The sequence below is a fragment of the Sardina pilchardus genome, chromosome 5, assembly GCF_963854185.1.
Source record: "Sardina pilchardus chromosome 5, fSarPil1.1, whole genome shotgun sequence".
In the NCBI taxonomy this organism is placed as follows: Eukaryota; Metazoa; Chordata; class Actinopteri; order Clupeiformes; family Clupeidae; genus Sardina; species Sardina pilchardus.
The window spans coordinates 26520328-26531538 of NC_084998.1; the positions used below are offsets into that span (position 1 = coordinate 26520328).

At 43.0% G+C, this 11211-nt stretch overlaps 1 protein-coding gene across 3 annotated transcripts; it reads left to right on the forward strand.

Annotated features, from left to right (window-relative positions):
* Positions 1 to 1019: 1019 nt before the first annotated feature.
* On the forward strand, positions 1020 to 10134 carry tbx2a (T-box transcription factor 2a). Of its 3 annotated transcripts, none has more exons than XM_062537113.1 (8): positions 1020 to 1168; positions 2165 to 2828; positions 3434 to 3701; positions 4813 to 4959; positions 5630 to 5706; positions 5906 to 6075; positions 7453 to 8048; positions 8500 to 10134. In XM_062537113.1, the coding sequence occupies exons 2-8, from the start codon at positions 2467 to 2469 to the stop codon at positions 8962 to 8964; spliced, it is 2085 nt and encodes a 694-aa protein (XP_062393097.1). In that variant the 5' UTR covers positions 1020 to 1168; positions 2165 to 2466; the 3' UTR covers positions 8965 to 10134. The 3 variants fall into 3 exon arrangements, with proteins under 3 accessions (XP_062393097.1, XP_062393098.1, XP_062393096.1); XM_062537114.1 differs by having other exon boundaries at positions 1028 to 1168; positions 1955 to 2828; positions 5918 to 6075; XM_062537112.1 differs by having other exon boundaries at positions 1029 to 1168; positions 1955 to 2828.
* Positions 10135 to 11211: the final 1077 nt, after the last annotated feature.

Consider the following 11211-nt stretch of genomic DNA (forward strand, 5'->3'; position numbering starts at 1 on the left):
CTAGCCATAGTCTCCGATAAGTGGCATCTTACCAGCAGTTGAACCTGGAGTCCTCCGCTCTGTGTGGAGCATCCACCGTTAGCAGGTTGCACCACGCACGCACAGGACTCCATGCATCCATTGCGCGCACTCTGCCTTTTCCCTCTCCCTCTCTCTCTCTCTAAGGATTTTCTCCAGTTCACATATAATTCAAGACGGAGGAAGTCAGTTGTGATATGAATATCCCAATCTATCGCGTACGCTATTGATTCTTAGGTTAGAGATTGCATTCGACTTAAATACTTAATGCCCAGCTCAAACAAAACAAATATCGCGTTATCCGCTGTGAAGCTATTACACAGTTATGTCATAAAAGTTACCTTTAGTCATTAACAGCCAAAACTTAATTAAAACCTATGAGGCAAACAACGTTCCCTTCAAAACACCTTTATGCTACACAAAGACTATCCCCATGAGCCATAACGTTTTAAAGAATGCCGAAGACGTATTTTTCCGCGTTCTGAATTTGGCGCCATATAAGGACAATAAATAGGTCAACTCAAGCTAATTGAATGCTTGGACTAGCCTATGCTTATTCTAACCTAACCACTGTGCAGCCCCTTAGGAATAAGTAACGTTTGTTTGCGAAAATAATTCACCTTCAGCAGCTCGAAAAATAATAGTCTAAAACTGGACTCCACCTGTAGCTTTTCAAGCACTCGTGACAGGATTGGAGCGCTGCTTGAGGATTTTTGGGGTAAATAAGATGTGACAGGAGTAGTGTCTTAATGTGGGACTCAAGCAGACTGGCGCCAAGCGTTCTTTCACAAACGCAGTCCCACTTAATCAAGGATCTGCGGACCCCCTTAAAGGTACACGCAACAATGCTCCAAGCTGGTTGCACAATGCCACCACCAGTCGCCAGATTAGACTGTTGCAGGGGCTGTACATGTAAATTTGGCTCAATTTACTCTGTCCGTAACATTCTGAGTCATCGGAGTAAGATTAACTTTGGGCTACATGAAGGCATGTCTGGCAACAAACTAGCAGTCAAGCATAATTTCTTTGGTTGTGTCTAACATATCGGAAGGTTCAATTCAAGCAATGAAATGCGGAAAACAAACAACAACCTAAGGCTATGGTTGAGGTGATGACGTTATGAGGCAAAGTGAAACAACATCACAAAGAGGTAAGACATCTCTTCGTAAAGATTCCGACTGTATTTGTAATGCATTGAACTTTTTTTAGATGTTTTACTCCTGCTCCGCATACGGCGCTCATCTGACCTTGCGTAGCCTATAGACTGTGTACATTCACAGGTTTTACCAATGGGTTTTTTTTTTTCGCGCAAAATTCTTAATCTCAGAACTTTTGACAATTTACGCCACGGCATTTTCAACGGCGTGTTAATAGATCAATTTATACTCCGTGCTTGTACACTTTATCTCCCCCCAAAACACAAGCTTTTCACATCGCCTACATGTAATATTATTCATAAAAAAGATGAATCCAAACGAAATTTGGCATGGATGCATCTGTCATTTTCATTGAATTATTAGTATGTATTTGTAAACTTTGCATTTCACTTTATTCCCACCGCTTTCGCCTGATCCGGTTTACTGGAACTCGTGGTTTAACATAAAACAGACGAAACACATCGCCTCTACGAAATATTATTGCTCTTAAAGCCTCACTACTAAATATAAGTGCACGTCAAATTTGTGTGAGCATGTAAAAGATGTAGCATATCATACTTAATGACCGGGAAAGATTCGGGACGCTGATCCACTACAGAGCTTGGTACCCCGGGTAGCTCAGCCAGACGAAGCGCTCGCCTCCCCGGCCTTGCACTGAAAACTGTTAGTTGTCTGCCTCGAGTTCGGGGGTGGGGTTTCTCGATCTTTAGTTTGTCATTGGTTAATATTTTATTCTGTTGACATGTTTTCTTACTGCTAATGCTTCCGACACCTTCTAGCCCCCCTTCCCCATCTTGGCTGGATCTGTCAAAACCACGCCTATGGAACTCTACAATTGGTCCAGAAAGCGTAAAATCGGCAATCAAGGAGGGATGCTTCATTAGTGTGTGGAAACAGAGGGGGAGGAATATGCGAGACACTCACTGTGGCGAGGCAACAGGACCTAGAGCTTATAAACTGTGCTCAATTTGTATGCCTCTTTCTTCCAGAGTTTTTTATTTTTTGGTTTGACGGAACCTGAGAAGAAGAGGATCCTTGGTTATACTTTGAAAGCGCGAACACTGTATTTTGGAGGATATTATCTTTACTTCGTCGGAGCATCGGCACTGGGAATAGCCTACCAGATATTTCCCTCCGCAGTCACGGGGCAGTGTGTGGCTTTCGCTGTCGACTTCGGGCTCTCACACTTTCTGCCAATAGCGACAACTGAACATTTGAAGGCTGAAGGCTCTGTGGGTCAACGTATAGCCTAAGAATATAATATTTCATATCGATATTTTTGGATGCACCGATGAGAGATCCAGTTTACACGGGGACTACCATGGCTTATCACCCTTTCCACGCTCACCGGGCGGCTGACTTCCCCATGTCAGCCTTTCTTGCCGCTGCTCAGCCGTCTTTTTTCCCGACACTGGCACTGCCTCACGGTGCCCTGACGAAGCCACTATCGGACCATGCTCTCTCTGGGGCGGCGGAGGCTGGATTGCACGCTGCGCTGGGGCATCACCACCAGGCGGCCCATCTTCGGTCTCTAAAGAGCTTGGAACCGGAGGAAGACGTAGAGGATGATCCCAAAGTTATTTTAGAGTCGAAAGATCTGTGGGATCAGTTTCACAAAATTGGCACCGAAATGGTCATAACAAAGTCAGGAAGGTAAATGTTACGTTTTATGTATTTTGCTGTGTTTACCTCCAAATGGGCTTTGTGGTCTAAGGAATCCCCGAAAACAAAACTAGAAATCAAACGGAGCATTAAGACTACTTTTTCTATAATCATATTTATTGAACTTAGTCGATGCTTGTGTTGAATTGCTTGATTTGTGTTAAAGAATTGGAGGCCTATTGTTTTTCAGCCTTCAATAGGCTATTTGGCTTTTACGAAAGGTTATAGTCTGCTTTTACACGTGTCAAATATTGCAAAATATCCAGAATCGCTGTAAACTGTTTTTGAAAATTTAAAAGGGATCATGAGCTATAGGTTACGCCGTTTTGTTATATCGCCTAACACAATGTCATAATGAATGTGCTCCAACGGATTTACCCTTGTTCACACATCGGGTTATAGGCTACTATTTTAACCTGGGTTTACCTGAGTTTAGGTCTGTTTTTTAGTCATATGGCGAATCATGTCAAATGCTGTGAGATTTAAACTTCAATTTAAACTGAAATTTAAATTCCAATTAAATTAGTGACCATGATTGTTTATCAGTCTATGTTTAAAATGGAGGATACGATACCCTTGTCCTATGTCTGTTACAGGAGAATGTTTCCGGCCTTCAAAGTTCGGATAAATGGCCTGGATAAAAAAGCAAAGTATATCCTCTTGATGGATATAGTTGCCGCCGATGACTGTCGATACAAATTTCACAATTCCCGCTGGATGGTTGCTGGAAAAGCCGATCCGGAGATGCCCAAGCGAATGTACATCCACCCAGACAGTCCTGCTACGGGCGAGCAATGGATGGCTAAGCCTGTTACTTTCCATAAACTCAAGCTGACGAACAATATATCGGATAAACATGGATTCGTAAGTTATTCTCACTTTCAATTCCATTTGTGTTGTCTATCGTTCTAGATGCAACACCCAGCGTCGTTTTTGAGAGATCCGAGACCTGTATCTATAGGCCTAATTTATTTTGACTCTACGAGGGATTGGGTTGAATAAAACCAATTACCTTGTACTTTAATGCAATAATGGCAAACGAGAAGAAAGGTTTTGTCACCAGAGAAAAACCCGTTGCAGAATAGGTCAGAGACGCACTTTCTTTAAAAATGCTTGTTGGATTGCGTTTTGTATCTCCATTTTTAGGTTTGATTGAGAGTCAGAACCCTGCTAGGCCCATTTGTACTGACTAATGGTAATGGGCATTTATTTTACTGCTTGGCTGTTTCCTTGAGTGTTTGGTTAAGGACAAAAAGAAACAGCGACATTTAATAGATTCGGGGCAGAGAGGGAGACAGGGTCAAGGAGAGGGGCAGACTCGCAGTCTGGCTTGTATTGAATTTGTAGGCCTCTTAAGTCGACCTTTGACGTCTTGCTGTTGGATCTCCTCAGAGTGGGCGTCGAAATGTCGAAAACACAAGAGGGATATGCGTGGATGCCTAAAGTGTTTTTTTGCTGTCTCTCCCTCAAGGAGTTTAGGAGCTTAGAAGGAAATCAGTTTTAAAAATAAATGTATGTTGGAAGGAGGAAAGCTCATTCTGCCAGATGATCAAGCTATAGACTATTTGAGTTCCATTGGATACTTCATTAATAGTGAAATATAATAATTGATTGGCAAAAGTGGTGATAGGCCTACCCAGCTCATTAGGATATTTTGTGTAAATTAGAATTGTATATTACTCATTTATGTTGCTGTCTCCAATACCCTTCAATACACTTGCATGTATGAAAGAAAATCATTATCATCAACATATTTTTGTAGAAGTACATGGAAACAACTTATAAGATGTTTGGCTTTACTGCTAGGCCTATGTGAGAGAACGTGTGTGTGTGTGTGTGTGTGTGTGTGTGTGTGTGTGTAATAATAATATAAAGTTTATGCTAACTCCTACATACACCTTGTGGCAACAATAATAGTGATAATAATAACAACAATAACAATTATACTAATAATTATAAACGTGTCTTTTCACAGACTATACTGAATTCCATGCACAAATACCAACCGCGGTTTCACATCGTCAGAGCCAATGATATTTTGAAGCTTCCATACAGCACTTTTAGGACTTATCTTTTCCCAGAGACGGATTTCATTGGCGTCACTGCATATCAAAATGACAAGGTAAGGCTCGCAATTATTGGCCAGTATTAATGGGTACATTTCGAAGATATTTTTGCTTGACTGTGCACATTCATCAGACTGTTGGTGTAGGCCTGTAAAGGTTATGACTTGTATGTGTTGTTGTGGCTTTCCCCCCCTTTTCTCTACCAATGACATACTAAATGTGCAAATGATATCTGAAAAAATATTGTAGAAACAGTCTTCTATATCTGTATGTTTTAAGATAATTCTGATTTGAAAAAGCTTTTCTACATTTGTTGACACTGAAGAAATGTCGACGAAAGTGTTTTCAAAGTTTACGGTCAAAAGTCACAATTGATTAGAATGCTTCTTCCCAGTCTAGCAGTAGGCCTAGCCTATCACCACGGCTGTGCAAAATGGTGCAATCCACATAGACTGACTTTATGTATTTTTATGATGCAATCGCTCATCATTAATTCAGTTTAAAATGGCGACACATATGCTTATTTGCGTTTGATAAGAATACGAGAATCTGTGTAAATGTCAACACGCTGAAAAAAAAATATTCCCTTAGTTTATGTTAACAGTGGCAGCTACTTAAAGGCTGTTTCTGGACTATTTAGTTTCCTGTAACTGAATGATACAGGGAAATATGTTCACAGTCTGCTGGAATGTACTGAGAGAGTTCGCATGTGTCTCATCCCTCCAGATCACTCAGTTAAAAATTGATCACAACCCGTTCGCGAAAGGATTCAGGGACACAGGAAATGGGCGGAGAGAAAAAAGGTACTGCCTTTTTAATCTGATTTCCGTGATTATTTATTCATTTCAATACTGGCTAAATGCTGTATTTTGAAGCATGTTAATTTCTCGTGATGGTATAGGCCTATGTTTTTCGATGCGTTTGGAAAACTACAGTTTGTGCAGTGTGGCTAGTTGTTACATTGTTGAGCTGCTGTCTTGAATATTCCTGCTTATTTTGCAGGAAACAATTAAGCCTTCCTTCGCTACGCATGTATGAGGACCAGTGCAAGGTGGACCGAGACGGTGGAGACTCCGATGCGTCCTCTTGCGAACCATCGACTGGGAGAGACTCCGTCCACTCTCCGCTTGGGAACGTTACCAGTCCACTTAAATTGACCAGGAACAGTCGAGGTAGGCCCATTATTTTGTCACAAAATACTAAAGGAGAGAAGGCTGTGTTGCTGTACAGAGAATGGTCTTGTCAGTGTCAGTACATTATTGTCAGTCCAAAAAAGCACCAAGCAGGGACAGTTTGCGCCGAGTGCTAGTTGGCATGTTCGCTGAAGAGTAGGCTATAATCCCTTCACTCAGAACAAAAGCGAGAGTAGAATGTCACTGGAATCCATGAGCGAAGGTTTATCCTCAGCTCGCCATCTCGCTTGTAATATTAACAGGTCTGAACATGCATAATGCATAATCCGTTGTCGATATGATGGAGGGAATTACTCAAGAAGCATGCAGGCGCTCATTTGCCGGGTTTAGAATCCGCAACATGAAAACTGAAGCTAAACCTCTCGAATGGCTTGGACGTACAGTAGCCAATGCCTATCTCAGTTAGAGCATCTTTCTGGTTGGTTTTCATTTACATTTAGAATAGCTTAGTGTGTTTGCCATAACAATAAAAAGAGAAAGTGACAATTGTTCTTGAATTACTGGAGAATGGAGGCAGTTTGTTTGTGCAAAATTGTTTAAAAAAAATAGTATATTTGTTGTTGGTGGTGTACTTGGGGGAAATAGAAATTAAGTCGCATAGTGCAGGATTGGGATCTGTGTGTGTGTGTGTGTGTGTGTGTGTGTGTGTGTGTGTGTGTGTGTGTGTGTGTGTGTGTGCGTGTGTGCGTGTGTGTGTGTGGGCGCGTCTGCATGCGTGAGCGCGCTTGTGTGTGTGTGTGTGTGTTTATTCAGAAATTTTATGAAACAACCTTTTGGGCAGGAGATAAAACATTAAAAACATCAATTAACTTTTCATTGGGGAAGAGTAGATGTACATCCTTCTCTGGTCACGGACTGAGTATCTCATCAAGCAAAAATGATAGCTATTTCAGCTATCAGGGCATAAAGCACCTGCGTGAGCTTGGGAAGGCCTGACCTTGGGGCAAGATAGCAGACCAGAGCTAATCTAAAAAAAAACAATTTACAGCAGTTATGACCTTTAGTTTTGAACAGATAGAAATGGCCACACTGAGAATGTATTCCATGTGCAATGTTCGCTTGATGTGAATACATTAGTTACATTGTGCATGCACTTGTAATGCTGATCTATAGACTAAGGCTATTTGGGGGAAAATATATATTATTGCAATGTAAGTTTTGAAAATCCACCATTGTAAATATATGACGTAAATGAACATTTGGTTCATTACTCATTCAGAGAATCATTTTCCCCAAAATATACTGTTCACCAAAGCAATAATGATCTGCCTGTTGACTAAAAGATATACTATGTATTGCGATTGTTAGCTAACCTGAAGTTTTCTGTGGTGGTATTTATTTATTTATTTTTTACAGATGACAAAACCTGCACTGAGAGTGACCAAGAACTTGACCACCAGGATGACAGGTCCAGCCCTGGCCCTGCCTCCCCGTCATCCTTCAGCCTGCACTGCGAGGACAGGGCCAAAGACCGCACCGGCGTGGACAAGAGAGGGGACAGCCTGGACTCGTCCAGGAAAGACTCGTCGGACTCCGTTTTCAGCGTCCGGAATCTGGAGAAGGGCAAGGGAGACTCGGCGAGTCGGAAAGACTCGGAGCCCTCCAAGAAGGACGCGGAGTGCTCGGGGGGCCTGGGCGCGGTCAAGGACAGCTACTCTCCGCTCATGGTGCAGACGGAGAGTCCGTCGCACTTCAGCGCCAGCCACCTGCAGAGCCTGGCCCTGTCCGGCCTGCACGGCCAGCCGTTCTTCAACCCGCTGGGCGGCGCCGGGCAGCCGCTGCTCTTCCACCCGGGGCAGTTCGCCATGGCCCCCGGGGCCTTCTCCACCATGGGCATGGGACACCTGCTGGCCTCCATGTCTGGATCCGCAGGCCTGGAGAACGGAGGCCTGTCCTCTCAGAGTGCCAGCGCTTTCCCTTACCACTTAACCCAGCACATGCTGACGTCTCAGGTAAGCACACGCACTTCTTCCCTTTGATGGCTGCTACCTTGTGTGCTGTGATAGTGCTGCAATATGCGTAGAGCTCAGTTTGCCAGGGGCAATGTTGTATCATAGTGTTTGATAGAGAACAGATAGCCCACTTGAAGCAATAGTTAGTTAGTCTAAGATATTATACACAGTGGAAGATATTAGTGTTAGCCTAATATAGTCTTACATAGTCTAACATATTAATCCATTAATATTGGCCCTATTGCTCTAAATGTTTTATGTAGAAATGCCTTTGACCTAGAACGTAAAGCAGCACCAGAAGTATCATTAATGGCATGGCACTTGAAGTGGAGCACAGACTTGTTCTCCTATTATGTTTAACCTTCTGTTCTTGTTAACCTGCTGCTGGGTGATTGCTGTAGTGGTGTGTGTGTGCGACTAACTGAAAGGGGGTGTGTGTTTTTGTGTGCAGGGTATTTCGATGCCTCCTTTCGGGGGTCTGCTGCCGTACCCCTACACCTACATGGCGGCGGCCGCCGCTGCCGCCTCAGCACTGCCCTCTGGTGGCGGCGGCGCCTCGTCGCTCGGCCGGAGCGCTTTCCTGGCCAGCTCGCGGCCGCGCCTGCGCTTCAACCCCTACCAGATCCCCATGTCCATCCCGCAGAGCGGCCTGCTCTCGGCCGCCGGCGGCTACCCGAGCGGCCTGAACACCGAGTCCGAGTCGTCGGTGTCGGCCAGCCGGGAGGCGAGCCCGGTGTCGGAGCAGCACCACCACGGCTCCAAGTCCGGCGCCGGCGCTCAGAGGACTGGCTCTCCCAAAGCCACCGCCAAGGATTCTATGAACGAGTTGCAGAACATACAGAGGCTGGTGAGCGGGCTGGAGAAGAAGAAGGAGGCTGTGGCGTCGTCGTCGTCGGGCAGAGAGTCTCCGAAATGATAGCGCGCGTCATCCTCAGACACTTCATCGTGAGCTCCACTCTCATGAACACCCACGTTTGGTTTGTTTTTGTTTTTTGTACTCGTGTGCAGCAGTCAAGCAAGAACCGTCGACAGAGAGCAGAGAGCTCTCTTGTCAGATGTTGGACGTATATCCAGATGATGTATGCAAGGAGGTCACACTTCCCTTCATAGTTGGTAGAAAGAAAGCGGATGGTCCCGTCATGCCCTTTGTCTGTCAAGTGACGGCAGGTTCTGGTGTCATTCCTGTGAGCCTGTGTGGTGAAGGGAGCCCGTGGCAGGCGTCCACTGACTAAGACAAGTCACCTGATGAAGACGGGCGTGTAGAGGAAGGACCATGACTATGTGTTGTATCCCAACATACAGTAGCTACATCCAAATATGCATTGTAAAAGGGATGGGAGAAGCTGAGATCAGCATGATAGATTCTGGATATTTTGCTGGTGAGCTGGTGTGTGTGTGTGTGTGTGTGTGTGTGTGTGTGTGTGTGTGTGTGTGTGTGTGTGTGTGTGTGTGTCAGTGTGTGTGTTTGTGTGTGTCAGTGTGTGTGTCAGTGTGTGTGTGTGCGAGAGAGAGAGAGAGAGAGAGAGAGAGAGAGAGAGTGTGTCTGTGTGACATTTTTTTAATTATTATTTATGTTAATGAAAGTAAAATATTGTTGTAAATATGTTCAATGCATTGAAGGACATAGTCTTAATTTATTTAAAGTTGTACATGGATGTGTAAATATTGTTAGGTTTTAATTTGTTACATTTATATAAATATATTACCTTTTACATGACAATATACTGTAAATGAATACTAATTAGTGCTTGGTGGTTTGAAATGAATGTGTTTGGGTATTTGTGATGCATTGCTGTTACGTTTGCCAGACCTGTGAAGGAAAGGATCGCCATCACAACTTTGTCCAGCTTTCATTATGTTTCTTTTTTTTTACATAATAAAACATTGCGTTGCTATATAGACCATTTTTGAGACAGTGATGCAATATAGGCAGGGAAAACTCAGGTTTCTTTTTAATCTGGCACGTGTGACATTTACAATTTTCAGAAGAACTCAAATTTGCCTCTTGTGCTGGATGTTCGGGTAAATGGATTTTATTTTCTTGAATTCTCTCTATTTCAATAAAAAGAATGTGTTGTTAATTGCTTTTCTGTTGTTCCCATTTTCTTTATGACACGGCCCTCCCAGCTATAATCAGCCATTTACTGAAATTTCATATCTAGTGAATTATGAAAGTAGTCTTTTGAAAATGGAGCAAGCATTCGTCTATGAAAATAGCTTGCATCAGCTGATTTAAAGTAAAACATTGAAAACCACTATATGAAGACAAAATAGCCCATTTTTTCCTATATGTATTATTTAACAAAGAGAATGGCAACAATATATATGTGTTTATTCTAACATTTATAAAGGTACACATTTTTTATATTTTAACATTTGACATTTTGAAGTGATAGAAACAGGAATGATTACCCGGGCATATGTGTAGCTCTCTCGCAGCTTCTTTAGAGCGTGTGATGTCGGGGCAAATTTTGGGCATTTGCCTGGCAAATGAGATAGGCTAGTGTTGTTCCTTCGCCATTTTATATCTATTAACTCACACCAAGAGACCTATCCTAAATGCGCGCAAGGAAATACCGTCGCTTCACTGACTTTATTTTACATAGCCTAAGGCATGTAGCCTAGTAGGCCTAGGCCTATTGTAGAGACGTTCGTCGGTTGGGAAGGCCAATGTATTCGGATAGAACCATAGACTGTTGCGCCCTCCACCGTTGTAACTTTATTTAGCAACAGCTTTTATATCGAAACAGACGTTTAAGAAATAAAAGTTACTGACAGTTTCCCAAATCTGCATTTTGTGACCCGGTCGATAGTATTCGATTTGGTAAGAAAAACAACCAAGCTGGAACAGCTATAACACAAGTCTAAGTCGAAACCTTGTTTAGAGTTTTTAAAAGCATGTTTGCATGTCTACTTTTGAGATGAAATTCACTGGTTGAAAATGTCTGGTGTAGGCTAACTTACAAAAACATGCTATGTCCAGAGAATGAGAATAGCGTTCCAATTGGCTATCTGTTTCGTTTCAGTGGGCTATTAGGCTATAAACGGATTATTTTGTCTGTTTTGGCTTTCAAATAGGCTTCAAACCGAAAACGGCAATAGTGTTTGCTGACAAACTATCGGAATATATGTATTTAGGCTATGTTATATATTATTTAAAACG